Consider the following 26,685-nt stretch of genomic DNA (forward strand, 5'->3'; position numbering starts at 1 on the left):
GAATGACAAAGACATAAATTCTTGATTTGAGCACATCTATCAAAAGTGCATCTCAGCAAGGTAGTAAACTAAAAAAACTAGCATCAGTGAACCTGCTGAGTTTATTTGTTGTAGTTTACCTTCCGTTTACATCTACAAATGGCATGGGCCTATAATATGTGTAGTGTCATCATGATGCGACTGCGTCTGTATTGCACATACTGTGCAAGTGAATATAATATCACACTAGGTCTTCTAAGAGGGATAAATGCAACTTCTAAGCTTTGTCTCATGCATATCAATGAATACATTGTTACATAGTGGGGTTGCTTTAGTAATATGCATGAAAACCACTAGTATCATATTCATTTCCTTTTTAATACAATTCTTTCCTTTAAAACTATCATAGTTGACTGCAATATTCCAAATATTTCAAAATGCATTTGAACTATTTTTTCTTAATACAGATTCATTGCCAGTACAGCTTTATGAAGTAAAACAAAAGGGAATGCCTTCATTTGTTTAAAGTAATGCACTGTTGTATTCCTATAGATATTTTTGCAGAGGGACAGACATCAGAGTAGAATGTACATGTTCATAAAATCAAGTAATAATAACACAAAGCAATCCTTTTTTTTTATTTAAATTGTCCGGTTAATTCAAAATAATGAGCATTTTCATCTATCAGACCATCAGATACACTCTTTCTCACTGAAAAACTACTTTAATTTCAGCTATTTAAATAACCCTAAATGAGGGGGCATGGTGGAGAACAGCCTTTATGACTGGGAAATAAGGCTATGCTTTTCGATTAGCTAATAGTCAGGCCAGCTGGCAGGAGGGGAGGTTGAGTCCCTAATTTCAATAAGAGTCTTTAACTAATAGTCAGGCCAGATGATTGGAGGGGATGCCAAGTCCCTAACAAGTAATAAACAAGATGGCTAGTGATTCAGAGAATAGGAGTCACAGGTTTGTTAGGAAGTTATTCACCTCCATCTCCTTGTACTAGACAATCAGGCTAAAGACCACTGTAAGCCTAGTTCATAAACCATATTCAAAAGTTTTCTCTAGCATCAAGGAGGGCAAAACAAGACAGAATGGAGGAAAATGATCTATGTTTACCCTGGAGGTGATGAGGGTTCTGTTCTGCTTGATACACAGTAGAAGTTTGTTCCAGAGGTAGGAGATACATTGGGATATAACTCTAATATGCCAACATGTTTTATCTGTTGGTGAAGGTGTAGGTCATTTAAGTAGGTATTTGTGGAACCTTCTGTGAAGAAATGGGAGGTCATAAAGTTCAAGTCTTTTATGATCCAAAAAACTAGGCCCAGCTCACCAAGGAGAAAGCACGTAAGATACATAGAAATGGGAGAGGCCTGCCATTGTCTTCCGATAAATGAGTCTTGAGGCCACATCTTTTTAGTAAGGAATCTCTGAGGTCTCTCAGGTTGAGTGATATCTGTTCGCAAATATATGTCAAAAGAGACATTATATTTAGTAATGGGTCAGATAGGAAATGTGTAAAATGGATTAAGAGGGGATACCTTCAGAAATTAGTTGAGGCAGACAAAATTATTTCTGAACTACTACAGAGACATGATGGTCAAAAGATAATGAAATATCAACTAGTGTGCCTACATTCCTTATGGGAGTTCCAGATCAAAAGAATGTGTTTCTTATACTGAATGCTGTGGAAATGTTTTATTAACCAAAATGAATTATACTTCATTTTTTCATATTTAGTTTGAGACTGTTGTCCTTGCAGCAGTTGTTAATTTATTTATTTATTTTTATTTTACATTTGTTGACTGGGATAGTCCGTCTGGGTTTGAGCCCATTTTCAGTGGAGGCCCGGGGAGAAAAGCTCCAATAAAACAAGAACATTGACAGGTGTAGTGTTGGTTTTACATAGAATTTAACAGAAATATCTAGAGACAATAAAGAAAGTACAATATACAATAGGCACTTTAGTGAAAAGGCGAAAGTTAATAGAATTTAGTAAAGTTATTTATATATATATATATATATATATATATATATATATATATATATATATTTTTTTTTTTTTTTTTTGAGGGTAAGGGTCCATCTTTAGTTGATCATTTGAGTATACTTTAATACGTGTACATATGTATACCCTTACAAAGAAAATAAATTATCAAATTATACTCTTATTGTAGGTAGCTGATAGGTGGTGTTAACAAGTGGGAGTGAGGTATACATGGAGACTATAAAATTTAGGGGATGAAATTTGATGTGGACATATGTGGTATTAGCCTGGCTTGGTGCAGGAGCAGAGCCAGTTGTTAGTGAGGTGGTCTTTGAGCAGAGTTTTGAATTGGTGTAGGTTGGTAGCATTTTAGGATGTGTTGAGGGATTGAGTTCCAAAGTTTAGAAATGTGGTGGGAGTAGAGGGCGTCCCCAGCTTTGTTGTTGCTTTTGTATACTTGGAGGAGTGTTTTTTGTGATATTTTGTGTGAGGATCGGAGTTGCCGAGTGTTGGCATATGGCTGGAGTAATTGTTGTAGGGCTGGGGTTCTGTTTGGCTGGTATATTAGTTGGTGAGTAAAGACAAGTTGGGTATCGGTTAGTTGTTGTGGGAGTTCTAGCCAATTTATTTGTTGCAGGGCAGAACAGTGGTGGGACCTATATGGGGAGCTAGTGGCAAACTTGCCTATTTTATTGTAGGCTGATTCAAGTTTGGTAAGGTCAGTTTTGTTAAGGTTTGTAAAGATGGGAGAAGCATACAGAACAGTAGATAAGCGATGAGTCCTGGCAATGCTTAGTCTAGAATGCCTAGTTAGGAAAGGATTAATTTGGTAAAGAGAGCCTAGTTTGATGTGTGTTTTTTAATGGTTTGAGAGAGGTGTAGGTCAAATTTTAATTTGCTATCAATTGTGACACCTAGTAATTTGGTATGTGAGCTGGTGTTTATGATTTTGTTGTTGGAGAAGTGGATTTGAAAAATGGCTGAGGGATTGGGTGTTTTGGTGGGGAGAAAGAGCATGAGTTTGGTCTTGTTTGGGTTCAGTATGAGCCGAGTTAGTGTTAGTTAGCCAGGATTCTTCTTCTAGGAAGGATTGCTGTGTTTTAGCCTGTAGTTGTGTTAGAGAGGAGGCGGAGCATATCAGGGTAGAGTCATCTGCATATTGGATGACAGAGGTGAGAGATGTGGATTTATGGAGTTGATTTGTGAAGATGGTAAAAAGTAGGGGGCCTAATATGGAGCCTTGTGGAACTCCTATGTTAACAGGGAGCAAAGATGATAGCTCCTGTTGCCATCTAACAGCCTGCTGGCATTTGGTTAGACAGCTGTGGAACCAAGCTAGGGAAGAATGACTGAGATGTAATGTGGCCAGCTCTGACAGCAGTTTTTGGTGTGAAACTGTGCCAAATGCCTTTGAAAGATCTAGAAAGATGGATGAGACATATTTATTCTGATTTCTGTGTTCATTTATTGTGTTAGTAAAACTGAGGAGGGTGGTTGTGGTGGGGACGAAAACCATGTTGTGTGTTTGATAGGAGGTTATTGGAGAGAAGGTAGTTTAGAAGCTGGGAGTGAATACATTTTTCTAGTATTTTGGAGAGGTGAAAGAATGGCAATGGGCCTGTAATTAGTAAGCTCAGTAGAGTTGCCACCTTTATGCAGTGGGGTGATATAGGAGACTTTCCAGATTAGTGGGACATAGTTCTCAGATAGAGCGGTTGATGAGGATAGAAATGGGGTAGGCTATGACTTCAGAGGCAGCTTTGAGGAATTCTGATGGGAGGTTGTCAGCAGCTAGGCTGGTGGGCTTGAGCTTACTGAGTAGTTTTTTATGGTGTGGGTTGGGACGGGGTTAAAGGAGAAGGAGTTTACACCCTCATTGTTGACTACCGGGATTGTAGTAGTGATGTTTTGGTCACAGTCAATAAGTAAGTGAATTGTGTTTATGAAAAAGAAATTGAATTGTGTTGCGATATTATCATTTGATGGGGGTGTGGTAGGATTGGGGGTGGACGTACTGCCAGGTTGCAGGAGTTTGTTTATAGTGGCCCAGAATTTTTTTGGGCTGTTTTTGCTTCTTTGCTGTGCAGTGATGTAGTAGGCTTTTTCGTCAGCTTTTATCTGGGATTTGGCTTTATTCCTAAGTTGTTTGAAAAGTAGAAGGTTGTCATTGCTTTTTTTAGTTAGCCAGTGTTCCCATGTCTTGTCCCTTTCTTTTAATAGGTCTTTGGTGCTGTCTAATCCATGCTGGAGAAATTGTGAGTCAGTGGAAGAATGAATAACAACATCCAAATTATAGTAAACCACAAACGGAGAATAACCATAGGCAAAGAGTGTTAGCTTGAAGGTCTGAGAAACAGGACAGGGCCAAACAGTGAGCCCGGTGATACTCCACTGGTAACTTTTTTGAGTTAAGACATGGAACCTGCAACTCTAACCACATAATTTCTGTCATGCAATCTGCTAGCTATCCACCATGCAACATAATGACTTAATTTCACGTTTAGAAATCTGTAAATAATACCTGCTCCATGAATAGTGTCAAAGGCTTTAGCCAGGTCCAGAAATGCTGTGTGAACTGCCTAACCACTATCCACTGTTTTGATGATGTTTTCAAAGAAATTAATGAAAATTAGTGAAATTTGACCAAGCTGAATTGATTAGGTACACTATTAAGAGTTTTTTTTTAATGTTCATATTAAAGATGTCTGAGGTAATATGTTCCATAGTCTTACATATGAGACTAGTGAGATTATTGCTTCTATAGTTACTGAGGTCTGTGACTGGATCACCCTTGTGCAATAAAATTAGAATACCTGTTTTCCAAGCTTCAAGAATGTAAATGATGAAGAGGGTTTAAACAGTGGTTCAGCTATGCCACATTTGGCACTGATAAGTAGGCAAACTGGTATACTATCTAAGACGGTGGATAAGGTGTTATTAACTTTGAGGGGGTAAGTGGACTTGTTCTGTAGTAATTCTAAGGGATGGGTGGTTGGCTGGGATTGTGGAACCTATGGAATAGTTATAACTATGGGTGAGTACATTAAAATACGCATTAAATTTGTTGGTAAAAGATATCTATTTTCTTAGTGACAGAATGCACAGTATTATTGTGGATTAGTGTCAAATATTTTTGAGTGCTAGTTTCTAGCTTCCTGACATAGCTAAAGAATGATTTGTGCTAGTATTTGTTCAAGTGGCTATTTTAAGTTCATATTCAGAGTTGCGCTTCCTAATGGTACCATTACATTTTTGTTAGTTTACTTAAGTGTGATCTTAAGGTGGGTACATTGTGACCTCTTATAACTATTATTTTTTTCTCTTTTTATTTGGTTATTCATATGACTATTCCACCACTGGGGTATGTTTTTAATTTCCCACATATTTGGTGCAGATAGGGACTGCCTTAAGTGGAAGCGAAAGCAGAGAGATGAGTGGCTTTAGCAGAAGCGAAAGCAAAAGATGGGTGGCTTTAGCAGTGGGGTTCATTTGAGGAGGATTAAAGTGGAATTTATTTAGGTTTTCAAATAAAGTACAGTTGCATAAGTGCTACTCGCCTGTAATAGTAGATGTTTGAGTTTCACACTGCTTCAGTGGCATATGGGTTTTGCACCTGGACATATCCACACTGGCAGATTTCCAAAGCTCAGAATCTCCTCCTCCAACTCTCTGAGATAAGGGATTGACTATGTCCAACCCATTAGAGAAAGCCTAACTCCTGTCACAGGAAATCAGTTATTCAGGCTTTTACTGCTAAGTAGGATGAAACAAGAAGAACCAAAAGCAAGAATTGCCTGAAACCAACCAATTCACAGCCAAAACACACCACAAATAACCAAAGCCAACCAACAGTACAACAAAACTGGATCTTATTGAACAATATATAACATAAGGTGGATAATGGGTGGGTGCTGTTATTGAAGCAGTGTGAAATTCAAACATCTACTGTTACAGGTAAGTAGAACTTATGCATCTTTGCCATGTTCATCATTCACTCTGCCTCAATGGTACATGGGTAGATTCCCAAAGCTTACCCTACCTGGGAGGAGGAAGTATAATGATTCAGGAGCCCCTGGAGAACAGTTCTCACTGCCCTGTAACATAAGAAAGAATCAATTTTGCAGTACTTTGTAAAAATATGAAGAGAGGGACAAGTTGCTGTATCTAGTGTGCTTCTAGAGTCCACTCCTTTCCAATATGCCAACAAAGTGCAGAGGGCTCTGGTGGAACATGCCTTAATCGTGTATGGAATAGATTTACAAAACACAATAGCAGAGGACAACCAATGAACAATCATTTGCTTAGAGACAGGTTGGTCATTCCTAACTCCAGAATAGGAAATAAACAGATGATCACCTGTAATTGGCACTGTAAATAGATGTATTTGTCTTATATATCCATAGATAGAATTGTCGGCCTCTACTGAAAATGGACATGTATCCAGTTAGACTAAAAATAAATAAATAAATAAATTAGCATTCATGAAGGGCTTACTGCTGCCCAGGTATTGCATGAATTGCCTGTGCATATACAGGGTAAGCAGAATCTTCTCTCCCTTGTTTGTAGGTTCCAGAAAGAAAACTGGAAGAGTGATGACTTGATTCAGGGTATATTCAAAACCAACTTTTGGCATGGAAGAAGGATTAGTGAGTAAAACATCCCAGACATTGAGGACAATCAGATAAGACTGACCCATCATGAAAGATTGCAGCATTCAGACTTGTCTTGCAGATGACAGAGCAATAAGTGAAACAGTATTCCAAGTAATGAACTTCAAATCAGGCAGGTTCAAAAGTAGATAAGGTCATTTTTTTAAGAACAATGTTAAGATCCTGAGGAGAAGGAAGTTGCTTTCAAGTGTCAAGTGCAACCACAATGCTCAAGTGTCCAAATTTGCATAGTATGTGCAGATTTTTGCATCATAGTTTTGGTCTTCTCCTCATACAATTTCTGGTTTACTGGCAAATCCCCGAGGATACAAGTCAGTAAATAATGACATACATTTGAGTTTCAGACTTCATATCCTTTAGAAAATGCACACTAACACAAATCCTGTTTTTTTGACACAACCTTTTAAGTTTATAAGAGCAATATTTAAAATATTTACCTATTTTATAGCCTTTGTCCCCCCATTATTTTAGGCTTTGTCAAGATTTCTTGTGCTAAGAGGTTGAGGGGTATGAGTGCAATCTTTCATAAACTGTTTGACCAATAAAAGAGACAAAAGAGACTGAGCCATGAGTAGACAAGCTGAGATGACTGCAAGGCACACTTTGATAGACGCATAAGATAATCCATTGTTGAGTAGCTCATACAAATATTTCAAAAACCAGAAGGGTAGACACCATACCAGGTCCTCTGATGTCAGTTAGGCATCACCTAGAAAACCTCTTCTACTGGTAAACATAAGATTTTCCTGGTTGCAGGTTTTCATGCCTCTTTTAATATCTGCAGCACATCCTCATGGAACAAGTGCCTAAAAGGTAACAGGATAGCATCATCCAGGCTATTAGTATCAATTGCTCTAAGTTGGGATGCACAAGTCACCCCTGACACTGTGCGAGCAGATGCAGAGTGTGAGGAAGCTTGTGGTAATTGCCCTTGGCCAATTCCATTAAAAGGGAGAACCAACTTTGCCTGGGCCAAAAGGGGGTCACCACAATGATCTTTCTAAATCTTCAGAAGTACCTTGGGTATTGGTGGAAAGGGTGCAAATCCATAAAGGAACATTCCCATCCAAGGGAATGAGAAGGCTTCTGTCTTACAAGCATGGCTGCAAGGATGGCTGAAACAGATTTTTTTCCAACTGTCTGTTTTGAAAGGCATTGAACAGAACTGTTTGATGTGCTCCCCACATCTGGACCTAATCCACACAGACCGCTGTCTTATGTTTCCACTCATGAGGGTCCATCAGGGGTCTGCTAAGTCTGTCTGCCACTATGTTTTGTTTTGACAGGATGTATGAAGCCTGAAGCATCGCAGAATGCTGTAAGACTAGCTCCCAGTCTATAACTGCCATCCAGCAAAGAGGGCATGACCTTGTACCCCTTGTTAGTTCAGTTATCACATGACTGTAATGTTGTGTGTAACAAATACAAGTGGACCTGGAGACCATAAGTGGTGAAGACATTTTAAGGTGTGAATCACTGCTAGCATTTCTTTGATGTTTATGTACTTTTTAGCATCCAAAGGGCCTCATTAATCTTGCAGTTGTAATCCCTTGGACACTCCTCCCCATGCAAAATCTGACAAGTCCATCTAGACTGATTTAACTGGGATCTGGAGGGAGAGGGGAAGTCTGCACTGAGAGACATTTGCTCCCTCTACCACTGCAATTCGCACTTTACAAAATCCAGCCCTGGTACCTGGAACTCCAAGGAAAGCAGGTGCTAGGCACAATGTTTTTAAGTACTATTGAATCTTTATCATGCGGAGTCTGGCCATTGGTGTCATGTGGATCATTGACACCATGAGACATGGAATTTTGAGGAACTCTCTTGTGGAGGCAGCTTCTTAAAAAGAGAAATCCCTGAAAATGTTCTGAAAAGTCAGGACTTTGTCTTCTGGTAGAAAGGCCATATATTTTTTCTATGTCTGTCATGTACCTCAGGAAGACAATTCTTTGTGATGATGTGAGACAGGACTTTGACCGGTTGAACTAGAGGTTGGGAGCAATTGGAATGTGATGATAAGCATTCTTCAAATGTAAAGTCACCAAGAAACAAGGGTACAGATGAAGGGATACAACCATCTACAGGGTGAGTATTTTGAATTTGGGTACTTTTAGAAAGGACTTTAGGTACAACAAATCTAACAATGGCCTTCACAATATGAGTACCAAAAGGATTCTGGTGTAAAATTGTTTTTCTTTTTATGGACTAGGGACTGATTTTATAGCTCCTGCTTTTAACTTGTGAAGGAGTATTGGAGAGAACAGATTTGTCTGGTCTGGAGGGTGCAGGGGGATTTCCCTTGAAGGGAGGAGGATTTTGTTCCCACTACCAAGAGTAACCTCACTGAATTATTTTCAGCACCCAATTGTCTGAAACTATTTGTGGCCAGGCAGCTGGGTACAGCGAATGCTGGGGGGGATGGGATGGAGGGACAGGAGGAAAGGACAGAATGCTGTCAGTCTTGACATAGTCATTCTTTAGCAGGGGTGTGATTTTTTGCAGGGGAAATGAACCCCTTTTATTTGATTTTGGAGCATTATTCTCCTGCCATTTACTCTTGGCACCCTGATTCTCACTTGGCTGGGATTTTTGTTTGTTCTGTCCTTTGGAGCTGGGCACCTTTCTATGGGAGAACCTGGGAATATAAAACATTTTAGATACCCCATGCATCAACGCACCTATATCACCGCATTGCTTGAGAATTTGGGTAGCAGCAGGTCCAAACACAGATTCAGAACTAAAAGAAGCATTCAAACTCTCAGTTTTTAAATCCTTAGAAAAATTCTAATTATATAACCAAGCATAACCTTTCAATACAACACAAATATCTGCATTTCTGGAAATTATGTCATCGCCTTTCAAGGCACTCCTCAAAGCATGATTCAAAACCTGAGTCACATTAGAAACAAGCTCATTCATATAATACTGGGGTTCATTAGGCAAAGATGCAGCAAAGACATCTGAACTGTAAGCACATTGCAATATAAATTTCCACATGAAGCCCTAAAGCTCTCTTTTTATTGATGGCAGATGGAGAAACCACAGCTAGGCCAATTGCAAAATGAGCAAACAGAGCTGTAAGATCAGAATACACCTTGTATTTCCTCATAGCCTTTTTAGGATCTGGTTCACTAACCAAATGGGTTTTATATGCAGTTTGATAGACATCTTCTAAGGCCGGTAATAAAGGAAGAACAGCCAAAATATTTGGAATCGCATTTGCAATAAGATCATAAACTCTGCCAAAATGTAGTGTATCTCCAGATTGCTTCCAGTTAAATACCTCTATAAATCTACCTAGCATCTGTGGAGAGGAAAACGCTTGAGTTTTAGAATCTGTTCACCTTCCAAAGAATCAAACTGAATGGACTCAGGGTGTTCACTACTGTCTGCATAAGATTCCCCATCAAAATCGGTGGCAGTAGACTGATTTCTAGAGATAGCAACCCCATAGTCATTCTGAGTAGGAGCAGAGTCTCCAAGATTAGCTGACTGTAAAACACTCTTAGCTAAGGAAACCACATCAGCTCTATACATGGTAATAACCTGCGAGTCTGTTGTGTGGTGAAGATTCTGTTTCATCTTCCTGTGAATGGCACAGGACAGAATATCTGGGGAGAGTGTACAATATCTTGCAAGAGGACTTTTATCCTGGACCTCTCCTGCATCTAAAGGGTTTAGTTCTCCCATACCTGAACCAAGTACTGGAACAGCCCCAGAAGATATGTCTGACCTTCATACCATTGAGGGCTGTAGGCTCACATCAGAGGGGGATGGTGATAAAGTGGTCTGTAGTCCAGCTTAAAGCAACAACAGATTCATAAACCACAGGCTGAGACATGTTTTTGTTGAGCTTTTTCTTTTTAGATGCAACTGGATTTCATGGTGGGGGGGGTGTTCAACTGTCTCAGGATCCAGCAAGTCAGTGGAAAACCATCAGCCTGAGAAATATACTGACACTATTAAGGGTTGCCTAAGGACAGCAATAAAAGGAAATGTAAACGGTGCCCCCCCATAGCAAATAGGGCTAAACAACATAAAATTTAGCAGAAATTATTTAAATTGTTCCAAGCCTTGCTCCACAGCCTGCATAGTATGATAAGCAAAAGCACACACAGTCACAGTACCATGTAAAATTCTGTTGTCCATATAGTGACAACAAATGAAATATATGCCCTTAAATCATATAAAAAATCTTTAAAACGGCATAAATAAACATTTACTTAGAGACTCCCTTGTCAGAAATGAAAAAAAAATCTCAACAAAAAATGCAAATAAAGTAATATGTGATAAAATTATTATTTAACAATAAAATCAACTATAGCAGTGTTGTATCAGAAGTAAATATCATAAAAAGAAGAAAAAAGTGAAAAATGCATCAGTTCCCCAACAGAACTTCAAAATGAAGTAGATAAGCGAAAAAAGCAACAGGCCTTACAGAAGACAGTCCCTAGTGTTCATCTGACAATGCAGAACTTCAGTAAGCAGTAATCCACCAATGCAGGCGACTAAGGAGATTCAACTGTGTGAGTTCTACATCTGGTACGAAAAAGACTGAATAACTGAATTTCTGTGACAGAGTTTAGGCTTCCCCTGATGGGAGGGGCTTACCCAATCCCTTATCACATAGAGTCAGACGAGGGATTCTAAATTCTGGAAAGCTGTCAGTATGGAATTGTGCAGGCACAGAACCCATATGTCTCTGAGGCAGTGCGGATGATTAACATCTGAAATGTCTTGTTTTTCAGAAATCCCTAAACACAGAAGTATTGAAGGGAAGTACCACCAATTTTCAAGGAAAAGATCATTGATTTATAGCCTGATTTAACAAGGGAAGAGGATATACATTGAGGTGTGCAAGAAGTGGCAATATTTCTGAGGGCAAGGTCAGGGGTATTTGAGGCCCTAGTAGGATGGTTAATTACTTGTGCAAAGGAGTTAGCATTGTAATTTCAAGGAAGCATTGCACATGTCAAACTTTGGTGATATAAAGCAGCCATGTTGACAAATGATTAAACTCCCCCAAAATAAAGATTTTGTGATTAATGGGTATTTTGTCTAAGGCATTAATATAGCTATTGTGGGCAGTAAAGGACATAGACAATGATATATAGATAGTTATGAAATGGTGATTCATTTTGTTTTGGGTGATTTGGACATCTAAGAGTTCTGAATTTGTGTTTCAAGGATTCAGTTACCCCTATCTAAATTTTGTCAGGCATTTTAGTTTCCCTATATGGCCTCCAGAAGTACAGAAAATTATGTAGCTGTGGGCTAAAAAGTGTCTGATAGAGGGGCATTACTTCTTTCATATCTCTGAATCTGTCCGTCTAGATATGAACCCAAGTGTATTATTTGCCTTAGCTGATAACTTTTCTGTCTGGGTCTCATTACTTCAATTTTCTGTAAAAAGAACATCTACATCCTTTTCCTATTCTGTATTTTTTATAAGGACATATCCAATTGCATGTGCTATTGCAAAATTGGTACGCCACAAATAAATACAGCATTTTACATTTCGAAGAGATGAATTGAAACTGCCATTCACTGAATGATGTTTCCAGTCTTCTAATATCTGTTCTCACAATTTCTTCATTGTCTGCTATTAATCATTTTTTCTTCCTTGTCTTCCACAAGCTCTCTCAAATGTGATATAAATTAGAAAAAAGTTAATCCAATTCTCTATGCCCTGTGTGACATCTGATACTAAAACACTGTCTAAGACTGGGCCCAAGAGCAACCCATCTGAAACATGATTAGCCGTTATCCCACGCTATAAGAGCTCCTAAGTGTAATGTTTTACCCCATATTATAAATCACTTCTCTGCTCATCCACATAGTCTACTTATACTTCCAGTCTCTACCCTCTCTGTTTAGAAGAAGTCTACAATGTGATACCACATCAAATCCATACAAGTTACATCTATAGAGTTCTTGCTCTGTCTATCTCTCTCTCTCTCTGTCTACCTCCATGGTAATGCCACCAGTCATGAACTGGATCAGATTATATTTACATTTTTTTGATGCCCCTACTGAACTCATTGAAACATCCTCTATGTGCCAGGAACATCAAAAGTCCTGGCTTCATTATGTTTTTTAGTACTTTGCCCACCACTTTAATTTTGAGTTACTGACTAGTACTTTTCTGGGCTACTAGTCACTCCAGCCTTACAGAGTTGAACCAGATCAGCTTAACTTCAGCTATGCTGTGCAAATAATCTACCAGTACTGGTGGGATCCTACTTGGTCTCTGTAACCAAAGACTCCTTCAGACCACTTTGCCCACCACTTTAATTTAGAGTTATTGGCCTGTACTTTTCTGAGCTACTACTCATTCCAGCCTTATGGATTTGCACCAGATCGCCATGACTCCAGAATGGTTGTGCAAATAATCTACCAGTTATGGTGGGATCCCACTTGGTCCCCCTAACCAAAGACTCTTTCAAACCACTTGTCATCTTTTTCTACCTCTGTTCTTATTACTTCCATGTCTGTGCATGTCTCAAGTGTCATCTCAAATTGGTACTATCCCCTTTTCTTTCTAATGAATGCTGATTGCATTTAACTTAACAGTCTGTATTCCTTATGACTGTTTTATCTCGTATTGAACCAGACTGGTTTTTCATTTTCTTTTGCCTTTATTACCCTCTTTAAGCATTTTACTATCACTACCCAAACTATTATTTTTTTACTCTGCCATAAATCATTTACTGTTTAATTCTCCTAACTTCCCACTGCTTTTATAAGAAACTCTCATATTTTTTCATAATCAGCTACACTATAGCCCCATTTTTTTGTTTTTTGTAATCTAATCCATCTTCTTCTCCACAGCCAGTATAAACTATACTGCTACATGCTTAGTTAGTGGAAGTCTAATATAATTTTTCTTCACTTAATCTCCCTTAAACAACTATCCCAAGGATTCTGCCCTTCCTGACTTCACCACACACTTTTTGCTCAGATTCTTTCATGTCAAATAATACAGTGAGCCTGAATTCTCTGTATTCCTTGCAAAATAAGGTATTCCACTCCACTTCAAGTAGAGTAAGATTTCCTGGAATGATGATGTTCCCAGTATGTAATTTTATTCTTTTTTGATTAGTCTGTCATCTCTTGTACTTGACTTTAGTATTTGTTCCCATGTGTCTTTGCTAAATTTATTGCAAGGAAAATAGTTATGTTCCCTTGTTATCCTGTCCCTCATCATAACAAACTGAGGCTCACTGCCTCCATCTTGTTTTCTATCCTTATCTTCTTTACCATCTACTTCTCCCTTTCCTTCACCTCTGTACTTACCCCCAGCTTATGTTAAGTCATATGGTATTACAATATATCTTAACAATGACCCACGGCTCGTTGATACCAAGCTCATTAGCTTTACTCTCCACCATTAGTGTCTCTGGTGTACTGTGTGTTTGTTCTCTTATTAGCACAATGTTTGCCACTTTAGTCAGTTTATCTGTAATATTACGTATATAATTATTCTCTTTCCTAAAATAATATTAGAGACATATGTTAGAGGCATATTAGCAACTTCATTACATTTTACATAACTGTTTTCTTACTATTCACTCATATGTTTATTTGCTGATGCAGTTTTACAGGTTTATGTTATTTTTGGGAAAATGCAACTGTTGATCTTGAATAATTCATATGCTATGCACTTATCCAGGCTTTATGCATTGCCAAGCACCACTAGGTTCTGTTTTTCTATCCCATGACGTACCTTCTTATCTTATCTTTTTTCACTTGTTTTGTTGCACAGTGTTTCTGAGAATGAGCATTTCCTTTACTTTTTCATAGCGTCATCCTTATTGCTTTCTCTTCCTCCTTATGTATAATCATTCCCATATCTGTTTAAACACACTGTTGTCATGCTTTATGTTTTATATTCCTTTTTAGCAATGCACCTCCAAGCAGATGGAGATGAAGCCCTTCACTGTAGAATAGCTCATTGTGCTCCTGTTCACTTCTCCATCTCCCAGTACCTCAGACTTCTTTTCGCAGACTCTAAGTCAGAAGTTGAAATGTGTGATCCTTTCCTTTCTCATACTACTGACTCTTTGTACTGGCATTACCTCCGACAATACAGCTGCACTCCCTGAGCCCCAACAAATGGCTACCACCTTGGTAGTCCTTGCTACTGCTTTATCTACCTCCTTCTGCCCCCACAGGAACCTCTTATACTTGGGCATCCCTCTCAGTTCACAACTAACTCGGACAGTACTTGATCCTTTTCATACAAGATTGATTGACTGACTGTCTGGTGACTTGAATGAATGACAGCATGATGGATATGGAGTTGTGATAAGGTAATACATTCAGGATTTTCCTAGGACCGTTTTTTATATTAATTTAAGTTCAAATAATCCACCTAATCACTGGCCAATTACTAAGATGCTTTATAAAGATAAAGACAGACCACTAAAGCGATTGAGTGATTTTGCTTACAGTCATATAACCCATGGCTCACTAACAGCTGACAACAAGTATATCAGTGTCACATCACAGTCCATATGTCATAAATCTTTACTGGCCTCGGTCAGTGTAACATGTTGCTACTTATATAAAAAAGGAAACAATATGATAATTCATTTTTAATGAATGCTATCTTGACATGATTTGGTTTATTATATGTTTTATACAGCACTCTTCTATGGCACAATGTGCATTCTGGTGGCCGCAATGTCTTCATTTATGGGAAGTGGTGTATTGCAGGTAAGTGGGTCCATCAGTATGTGCTAACAATTACTTAGGCAATATGCTGTTCTTACTGTTCATTGACTTCACATGATTCATGAATGCATGCATGCATGCCGTCAGTTGCTAGTTGGTTCTGGGACTGAAAATATTCAAACCTTTTTCTTTTTCCTACAGGGATCCTTTACAGTTATGGGAGTGGTCAGTGGTCCTCTGCTTGGAGTCTTCATACTGGGGCTGTTTTTTCCTATCTCCAATACCCATGTAAGTGCCATGATGAATAGGGTGAAACTTAGACAAGGCTGCCTAAACCTATTATACATACTATTTGTGACTACCTGTCCTCAGTTTATTTTATTTTTTTTTCAGTTTTGTAGTACATAGGTTCATAGGTTCATAGCTTACGTGCAATATAATTGCAGAATGTGTTGCAACCTGCAGCCAGCTGCAGAATCTGGAGAAAGCTACAGGATGTGTGGCCACCCAAAGAGATGATATAAAATCATAGAGTAGTCAAACTGAATTTTGTTAAAAAAAAAAAAAAAAAAAGTGCACTTTACAATGACCTTGAGGCATACCCTGGGATGCCAGAAACCCCCTTCACAAAAAAAGTAGGATTTATTTATTTCCTAAAACATTTCCTTTAATGCACTCTTGAATTGCTATTTTCATGTAGATTATTGAAAGTTGCACACAGAAACACGATTCTGCATGCTCTAGCTACATTTAATTCTTCATATAGGTTTTAGATTGCATGGCTATCCCTTTTTGGGGATTTACTCACAAAATCTTCACAAAGTTATTTTATTTCAGTTAGTAAAATAATCCACCTTCAGATGCAGTTATTAAAAAAAAAAAAAAAAAACAGGAACTCCATTAGCTGAAATATCCTATCCTTCTCTGCAATGTCTAGTACCTGGACACTTATTTCTCATATATATTAATTTATATCCAAACTAATTTTTAAAGACCTGCGTATTTGGTACATGTAAGTGTCATACAAGCAATACAAGATTTAATTGTAGAGCCAGTCCATACCTATTATTGGCTGGTAAAATATCACAAGATCAGCTGTGTAAACTATCTTCATGTTATCCATAATGGTATGGCTGTGATTTCTGAATGGCAGTGGAGTTCAGTTGAAAAATGAAGTTCCCTGACTCACTGATTATACTTTGGTGGCTTTGTCATCTGACTTCTCTGAAGTGGTTTAGTGACCCTACAAGCAGTTACAAGGGCACAACAATTAGTGTCATGTTATGGCTACCACATCTTTGGCTCTAACAGACCCCTTTGTTACTATGATGCAGTCTTAAGAAGCATAAAAGATGGAAGGACCTAACTGTAATTTTTAATAAATTCATTTTCCTTGCATTCTAAACATAAGCTGTTTCTATTTGATTTCATTTTCAGTTGTGACTGTTTTGAACTACTAGACCCTCTTTTGTTAGTTTTTAGTATTTTAAATATGTTTGTTTTTAGTTTTTTACAAAACAATATTATCTATTAATAGGGAGCACATCAAATGTATTATTTTTAGAATAGTTCAGAAATGGCTCATATAACTGGCATATCTGATTATGTTATTATTGACAGGATCTTCCCTTATAAATATTGCATCTTTTGATTGCCCCAGTTAACTTTTTCAGTATTCCCCTGAACCACCCATCAAACATTTTCCTTGTTATCACATTCTGGGGGAGGTGGTTGAGTGCTTGAAAGGCCTTTAGAAAAGTTTTCTTCCTTTGAATATAATGTGGTCTTCCATTTATTACTGCCAATTCTACTCCAAATATGTCACAATAAAAACATTTAGCTTTACTCACATCTAACTTTAGTCACCATTGGTCTCTTTGCCCAAACTATCAAGCTCCTCCTCACCTATATATTCATTCATTCATCAACATAGGTAAATATGAGGCTATCAGTCTGCAGACTACAGCAGGCCTAGCAAATAACTAGAGGTCATAATCAAATCTTGTACTTTGTATCTTTGAGGTAAAGCCCTTAACTATTATGCCAACCCCGTCCCCTGTTGCTGATTGAACCCACATTGCTAGATGGAGCAAGAATCTGAGATGAGCCATCAAGATTTTTGTTATTATGATCTACCCCTTGTCCAGCTCTGCACTTGATATGCAGTGATGTCAGTGCTACCAAACAGGGATCAGGGGAACACATAAGGTTACTGACAACCATTACTATGAATGCTAGTAGATCAAGTACTGCCAATTAACAGTGAAGCTTTCTCTTTTCTCCACTATTGTGTAACCTCAGAGTTGGTGTGTGTGTGTGTGTGTGTGTGTGTGTGTGTGTGTGTGTGTGTGTGTGTGTGTGTGTGTGTGTGTGTGTGTGTGTGTGTGTATTGGGGTGTAGGGTGTCCCCCTCACATTGGAGTGCAAGGAGGCTTTTCCCCTCCAAAAAGCTTACCTCTGAAGTTTGCCAAAAGTTGTATCAACAAGTTTTTTTTTTTTGGTCTTTCAGCATCCACTGTAATAGCTGTCAGTAGACCAACATGATTCCAGGATGCAATCCCCAATCCAGTCATATGAAGTGCAGTGTGTATTTAATGTTCCATAAATCTAGCTGAATACAGGGCATCCCACAATTGTTTCTTGCTTCTGAATTTGCTGCCATCTTAGCAAACCACTGTAGAAAAACACCACAAAAGTGTCCTGACGTCAACCAGAAAACCATGAAACAAAACAAAGACTTAAACAACTACTGCAGTCTTCCCTGAATATGCTTTTCAAACATTAAACACTAACGGAGTCACTTAACATGGTATAATACACAATAAAGAAAATGTATTAAGCGCTTTCATCCATCTAGGTACAGAGACTTCTTCAGAATGAAATACATCACAGGAAACAGCTTAAATAGTGCAACAAATGGTTCCACCCCTCAATCATTCAGTTAAGAAATCTTATTTCACCTCAGTAAAAACAAAATTCCCAAAACACAAACTTTTTGCTTAAAAAGCTCTAAAAATATTTATGTAAAAATTCTAAAATACCTTATAACAAATACAATAAACATAATTATAGGTATAATTATAGTTCTTGTGCTTTTAATTTCAACAAAGGTAAAATACAAATATTTTCATTGAGTCCTGGTGGGTTTGTGGCATTCAGCCTGAGTTGCCACTGCAACTCCTTCATTTCTATTTCAAGTTCCCACCAGCCCCCCCAGGGTTTCTTGGAATCATTTCTAAAATACCAAACTTAAACTACCTTGTCAGTTAGAACTATGCTTAAAAAGTGCATTATTAGAGTTTTTTCTAACAATTGCATGCAAATGTTCATAAATCCTCTTTTTCAATGTTATTTCCATTTTTCCAATACAAAAAAGTTACATTTTGTGCAAATGGCTATGTAAACAATTCCCTTGGTGTTACAATTTCCATTTTTCAGCACAATTTCAAAAAGAATTTTTGGTAGGGAAATGCTAAGCATTTCCAAAATGTAGGGACACTGCTTACAACTCCCACATTTGACCATACCCTTAGGGTGCATCTGCATGCTTGATCTCAAGTGTTCAAAAATAAATTTAAAGTTTTTGAAGAAGGCACAAATCCAAGATCCACACAAAAATACCTTAATAAACCGACTCTTCAGTCCAACAAACACGAACAGTTAGTAAACTGACTTTGCAGTCCACTAACGCAATTATAGCAACACTGCGTTTTCATTTAAACAACTTCTTCAGATGGAGACAAATGCATACCTACACAAAACACTCCATTTATATACTCATTAAAATAATTAAACAATTAATTAATCAATAAAAGGGTGAGCTAGAAGCATCTACATTTAAAGAGCTAGTGCTCATAATACAATCAAATATAATGTGTAGTATAATAAACTACCTTAATTCTAAAATATAACATAATTTTAAAATTTGTGTGACCATTGTGATGCATTTTATGTAGGGAAATCGGAAAGAAAGTTAAAGAATAGAATATATGAGCATTATTACGAGATGAGAATAAAATGTACCAATAATGCTTTATTCCATCACAAACTAACTTGTCAGGAAGCTAAATTTAGCTTCTTTGTGTTGGAAGTAATGGAAAAAGATGTAAGGGGTGGCCCATGGGAGACCTTGATTGAATATAAGGAGCTTTTGTGGCAGCTTTTCTTGGAGGCGAACAAACCTCCAGGATTAAACGATGCCATCTCTTTAGTGCCTGTGCTTAAGCTGAGATCAGCTAAGCTATAATTTTTTATCTTTTCTTTTCCTTTTATGTAAATTTTTCTTACTGTTTTACTTTAAATGTATTTTAAATGTACTTCAAAATTATGTATTTTAAAATTATGTTATATTTTAGAATTAAGGTAGTTTATTATACTACACATTATATTTGATTGTATTATGAGCACGAGCTCTTTAAATGTAGATGCTTCTAGCTCACCCTTTTATTGATTAATTAATTCTTTAATTATTTTAATGAGTATATAAATGGAGTGTTTTGTGTAGGTATGCATTTGTCTCCATCTGAAGAAGTTGTTTAAATGAAAACGCAGTGTTGCTGTAATTGCGTTAGTGGACTGCAAAGTCATTTTACTAACTGTTCATGTTTGTTGGACTGAAGAGTCAGTTTATTAAAGTATTTTTGTGTGGATCTGGGATTTGTGCCTTCTTCAAACTGTTCTACGTTTTGGTGTTTGGTGAACATTTGAGCAGCGATTCCTTTTGGTTGTGGTTGAAATTTAAAGTTTTTCCCCATCTTATAAACAAAGAGTGGTGTCACCCCTAAAATTTCCACTAGTTCTGGTAGGGTCTTAAAAATTACTCAATTCCTTTTTATAATATCCTTTATGTCCTTTTGACCATAACCAAACAGTATTACCATACTTGTCATAAGGTTCAAGGTTTCCCTACCCCTTCACTCTTAATTTTAACTGGTATTTCATCATTATCACCTAATAAAGGCTTAAATCTGTTCCCCCAACCTTGTAGTATTTCAACACTCATGTTCTGAATCAAAGACGGTGGGTAACCTCTATCCAAAACCATACTCGAGACATTATACACTTCCTGTCTTAAGTCTTGTAAAGTAGATCTATATCCTCTGTATCTCAGGGAACAAAAGCGCTTAATAAATTTTCTTTATTGTGTTTTATGCCATGTAAGAGACTCTGTTGGTGTTTAATATTTTAAAAGCGTATTCAGGGAAGACAGTAGTAGTTGTCTGTCTTTATTTTGTTTCATCCTAATAAACTGTATGGTCAATTATACATCAACTACATGCGTTCATTTAGTTAGTTATGCTGTAGTTCCTTACAGACTAAACCTAAATCCTACCAGCCTCCAGACAACAGATGGTGTTGCAACAGGATCATGGAAGTTATTATAGCTGCAAGTTTTAGGCAGTTTTTGCAGCTACAGTCAAAGCTGGCAAAACACCACTGTTGTTTCCTTCATATTCACCTTAAATGGATCCGAACTTAAAAACTGCAACAGTACTGCAAAGGCTGCCTTCCAAGAGCATTTTCAATTTTTAAAAAAATTTCTTAACAAGAAACACCCAAATCCAGTGAAAAGTAACTCAACAATAGTCAATCTGTTTTCAGAAATCTGTAATTCACCGGATAAATACCAGAAACAGCAGCTCTGGTTTCATGAAAAACTGCCATTTTGAGCAATACTAAACTTGCCTTGAATTCAACTGACTCAATTCAAGGAATCAATTAACTTTTTTTGTATCAAGCAAAGAAGTTACCTGAAAAAAGGAGCTGAAATACTGGTGTCTACCACATCAGGCACAAACATGGTACACCAGAAAGTCATATCCTACTCTTAAGAGGAAATTTCAGAAACTGGTCAAGTTAATCATTTTTTACAGGTATGCAGTCTAAAAAGAAAGGACAAAGACCTGTTTTGCAAGTAGATGAACAAACAGAAGAAGAAGATAACGCCAACACCACGATGTAAATAAAATCCAGTAAAACTTTATTATTCGAATACAGCAGCTTTGTTCGAATAATAAAGTTTTACTGGATTTTATTTACATTGTGGTGTTGGCGTTATCTTCTTCTTCTGTTTCTTCATTTACTTTTGGATACACCAACTTTACCTATGAGGTGAACCCTTTTTTACTATTGCAAGTAGATGAAGCCAATAAATTAAACGGCAATGTAAATGACAATTTGTCCAAAATCAAAAGTGATAAGTGTAGAAAGAGGTATGCCATTAGTGCCTTTGATACTTGTGTTGAGATCGTGTGTGCAGTTCAATCACTGAACTCGTTAACTCAGCATATAGATTAATACAAAAAGTCACAATCTAGAAAAGCTGTGCATAAGTGTTTACATTTATCACATATGTTTTATACCAGTGCCATGTGTAATATTACTGAGAACTCATTTAAGTAATTGGATTTGATAAATTGTATGTACTTGTCTAACACTTTATTACTGATTTATTCTGGGCACAAACTTAAAACATTGTGTGCATTTCTGCTGCGATAGGTACCTAGAGTACAGCTTATTATTTTCAGCTCATGTCACTTCATTAACCTAACAAATAAAGAAGGTCAGCCTGTGAATTGATGGTCATGAGTCAGTGAATTCACAGTGTGCAAACGGGGGAGCAGTATATTAGGGGGTGCAGTACATCAGAGACGGTGATTCAGACAGCTGCAAAGATAGTGATTTGCATACTCACAGATTCAGGTGTTCAGATCTTCACAGAGGTACTGGTTCAGTATTTTTAGTACAAAAGGTAAAGGCACCAATGTGCAGAAATATGAGACGACATAGCAGAGGTGGAAAAGTGGACGTCATTACTTCAGCTGATATTTTTTCTTTCTTTCTTTTTTTATTTCCAAGTCCATAGGATATGCTCAGTGGGTCCTTCTTCCTGTACCTGACTGAACCACTTGTTTCTTTATCAGAATGAGAGCTCTCAACGCATTAATTCATTGCCTGGTGGATGTGAGAGTTTAGGTGTTAGGGAGTGAGCCTGTCTGCTGATCCTGCACACTGTCCTATCCCCACCACTCAGCAGCTTGTTTGCCCCACAACTGTTGCCTCTTAAGAGTTGCATGAGCAATGCCACTCATGCATAGCCCCCAGCTAAGCAGCACGTGTGCATTAATTTTATTGCTACAGATGATACAACAGCAGAATGCATGTGTTATCAGTGCCTTGAGCCAAGCTGCTTCCTTCTTCCCAGGATGGCCAAGCTTACATTGGTCACACAGTCCCACTCTCCCTATCTGGCCTGTCCAGCACCTGTGCCACCAGGAGTTGTCTGGGGTGCACTCATTGCTTCATCCCTTTACACCATGTGGGCCACCAGCTCTTATGCTTGGTCTATATGCCACTTTGTTCATGAGTCTAGGATGCATACCAGGACAGTATAGGATAAAGACAAATCCTATGGTTTAACCCCATGTAGTGCCCCTAAGTCAAAGATATATCAATGAGCTACAACTTAGTTGGAGTAATCACCATACAAATCAAGGCAGTACTATGAATTGATACCATTGTGACTGTGGTCAAACCTGAAAAATTAGAATCTGCATCAACACTACATTAACATACAAGATCTGAATAAAGCCATACTGAAGGATGACTAGACCCAGTGAGTTGCTTAGATGGGGGGGGGGTGCCTATGCATGAGTGGCCTTTATTCAAATGCTTCCAAATGCAGTGCTTCTGTGCTCACATGCAAAAATAGATAAAGTTGAATTTTGACTCCATTTATATCAGAGAAGCAGGAAAGTACTTGCATTCATTTGCACTTATAATAATCTACAATTTTCTGTATAAACATTTTTTTCATTTTTTTTCCTGCATTTGCCATCTATTTTGCTGAAAAAGCTAATCTATTGTTTTGTTTACAATAACCTGAATGATTATAGTGGTGCATAATTCTCAATCTGCAGGCATTGAGAATAGGTGCTCTTGAAAAGTAGGGATATCCAGCCAAAAATGTGGACATCTAATTAGCATAAAATATGAATCCAGTTAGCACATAACTTCCTGCCTCCAGTAGAGATGTAAAATACAACTCAAAAACATGTTTAAAAACAGAGAGCGACAAAAATGATGCAAAAATATAAAAAGCACATTAAAAAAGTGAGTGTAAAATCTATGGATTTTAACAAACTGTATTGCAAAATTCAATCACACAAGTTCATTTATTTTAGCTTCAGAAAAAAAGAAGATGTAAGATGTGTGTCCTCTTTCTTTAAATTATCGTTCCCACTAGTGTGATGGTCATGTAGTGTGGCTTTCTCTGTACTAGACACCTTCAAAAATCACATGTGATGAGGCAAATTCCAAAAATTGGGTGAAGAGGTAAATCAAGCCTGAAAATGGAGACACCTCCAAAGGTACATCCTGTGCAGAGGTAAATTAGGCTTGAAAATAGGAATTTTCCTCTAAAACAGAGACATTGGAGAGGTTTTTAATACTGTTAAGTGTTCTTCTGTGATGTGAACACATTTTCTGCTGCTGACATCATGTTTTTCTGTTTTAATTCCACTTTAAATTAGTATAGTTTCAGTCATTTCTGGCAAAGTGTGTTGGCTTTACAGGAGCTAGTAGTGGGTCATTCTGTGTTGGGGATAATTTGCTGCTCTTTCTAGGTTATTGTCTGAAGCCCTAGATGTTTTATCAGGGTCTATATTATATAGTCGAAGTTTCAAAAAAAAAAAAATATATATATATATACTTGTTTCCCACCTTTCTGAACTAGTATAGTCCAGTTTTCAGGTTATTGCTGAATCCAGGGCTATGTTACAAGTTTCTGTGTTGCCCATACCTTACTTGGATAGAAGGAAGTTTCTCTGTTCACCTGTGGGAGAGGGGAGCTTTGAGCAGCCTATCTGTCCCTGGAGGAGTGGTTGCAGCCCAGACATTAGTAGTTTATTGGCCATTTTGGGCTAATTTCTATCTCTTTCACTTCCCTGCTATAAAAACCGCATTTGCGCGGTTTTGCGTGCCAGGCAGCACCAGTTAGCTAGAGTTAAACTATTCTTGGCTCCACAAAGTCTACTCTTCAATTTTTCCCTTGGAACTAGACAAACCTTCAACTTAAGCACTCAAATCATTCATTTCAAAGTCAAGCACTTGCTTAAAACTCATAGCAAGCACTAATTAACCCTAGCACTAGACCCCCCTATACTGTCCAGAAGGACAAGGCTCTCTATTCGTCCCCACCAGTTAATCAGAAAAACAGCTTACTCTATCTATTTAGGCATGTCCAAAGGGCAGTTTCTGGTGTACTCTCCAGTCCAACTGGTGAATCTGGGCATTTTGAGGCAATGTTACAACTGCCTCATGTACACAGACACCCTCTCCTCCTACCACCAAACACTAATATATGTGAGAGATGCAATTATACAGCCAAACTGGAGGCAAAGCTCTCTCAACCCAAGAATGGAACTGACAGTCAAGAGGAGAAGGGTAATACTTGCAACACATCACCAGTTTCACATAGACCTAATAAACCAACACCGGCAAATAACACACAGGAATACATGAAAACATACCCGGAGGCTCTAAATAAAAATCTGCAAAAGCAACAGAGACGTCCAAAGCAGACATCCAAGCAACCTCCACACCCCATCACCAACCATGAAACACATAATTCACGTAATCAGTATGCCACGCAATCACAGCCCTTAAGGCAAAATAACATACCCAACACACTAGTAATAGGTGACTCTATAGTCAGGCACACTGATGTCCCAGTAACTAGGCTGGACAAGGAGAAGGTTACAGTTAGCTGCCTGTCGGGCACCAGGATCCACCACATAACACAAGCACTCAGGTCACTCCAGAACAAGTACAAATATGACTCTGTAATTATCCATGTTGGAGTGAATGACCTGAGACGTACCTTCCTGGACTACATGAAAAGAGATATGGAAGAGCTCTCTGATCATGTAGCCCAGGCTGGTATGACCCTGACCCTGAGTAGCATCCTGCTCTCACCAAGAATGATGCGACAGTATAAAGAAAAAAATATCTATTTCAACAACTGGCTAAGTTTCTGGTGTCATTCAAAGGGGATCCAGTATCTGTCCGCCTGGGATGACATGCTTGACAAGCCACATTGCTTCGCAAGAGATGGCTTGCACCTGTTACCCTTAGGCTTTTGAATACTGGCCAAGGCTCTTGCCGCCCCCATAGTGCCTTTTTTAGGCAAGGCTCAAAAGACAAACCCACCACCATAAATAGCACAAGTAACCAAAAACTGAGGATAATGCTACTCAATGCCAGAAGTCTAAACCTCAAAATGCATGCACTTGAGGCACTCCTCAGTGTGGAGAACATCGACATCTGTGCAGTAATATAAACCTGGTTTAAGGCTCCTGAGAGCACTCCAGCACTACTAGGCTATAACTCATACCATACCTTTCAGCCACAGAACCCAGACCAAAACATAAAAGGTGGGGGTGTATCCATATTCATCAAGGATACCCACACCTCCAGGTTAGTGGTGCAGCACAATGCCTCAGAGATCATCCATGTGCAACTAACAAAGGGCAAAACTGCAATCCAAATTGTAGCTTGCTACAGATCACCCACCATGACCCAGGACTCCCATTCTGCATTTCTGGAGACACTGGGAAATGTGAAGGTCCTACCAAACACCCTAATACTGGGTGATTTCAATTACCCAAACATAAACTGGGAGACCTACTCAAGTACTAACTCCCTTGCCCAGCGCTTCCTAGAATTTATAAACTCAAATGCCCTAGATCAACTAGTCAACACCCCCACCAGAGGGAACAACATATTGGACCTGGTTATCACCAACATGGGAGACCAGTGTTCCACACCGGAGGTCAACACCTCACTGGTTAGATCAGACCATTGACTAATCACTCTGGATATCCATATTCTGCCCCACCCCCAATCAAGGAAACCACCGTGAAAAACTTTTCAAAAGCAAACTTCACGTTACTTAAGACCGAGGTGGAAAGGTTCACAGCCCCCATGCTAAAAGACAATGCTGTCCAAGCTGCTGAAACCTTTACAAAGGCACTCTATGAGCATCTGCAGGAATGCATGGATCGTGCTATCCCAAGTAAAACCAAGAATCACTCCTCCAAGCAAAGGAAACCAGTCTGGTGGACCCGTGCCATAAACAAGGTATACAACAGAAGGAGGAAACTAGTACAGAAAAGAGTAAAATCCCAAGAAGAAATGACATCCCTGATCAGTATCAGCAAGAAACTACAATCCCTCATTAAATCATCCAAGGCTAGTTTTGAAAGAAAAATTGCCAATGACTCCAAAGATAACCGCAAAGCATTCTTTAGCTATGTCAAGAACATAAGTGGAAACTCTTAGATCTGCTCTGAGTTAGTGCAGAATG

The 26,685-nt window shown here is 38.2% G+C and overlaps 1 protein-coding gene across 1 annotated transcript in view; it reads left to right on the forward strand.

Moving 5' to 3' along the window:
• The window catches only part of SLC5A5 (solute carrier family 5 member 5), a 427,828-nt gene that overhangs the window by 288,534 nt on the left and 112,609 nt on the right, over positions 1 to 26,685 (forward strand). The window contains exons 10-11 of the mRNA XM_044054751.1: positions 15,293 to 15,363; positions 15,523 to 15,609. Coding sequence (XP_043910686.1) covers positions 15,293 to 15,363; positions 15,523 to 15,609 — 158 coding nt within the window. The remainder of the gene's footprint in view (positions 1 to 15,292; positions 15,364 to 15,522; positions 15,610 to 26,685) is intronic.

Source organism: Protopterus annectens, chromosome 13.part0 (genome assembly GCF_019279795.1).
Source record: "Protopterus annectens isolate FY-2018-M chromosome 13.part0, PAN1.0, whole genome shotgun sequence".
Classification (NCBI taxonomy): domain Eukaryota; kingdom Metazoa; phylum Chordata; order Ceratodontiformes; family Protopteridae; genus Protopterus; species Protopterus annectens.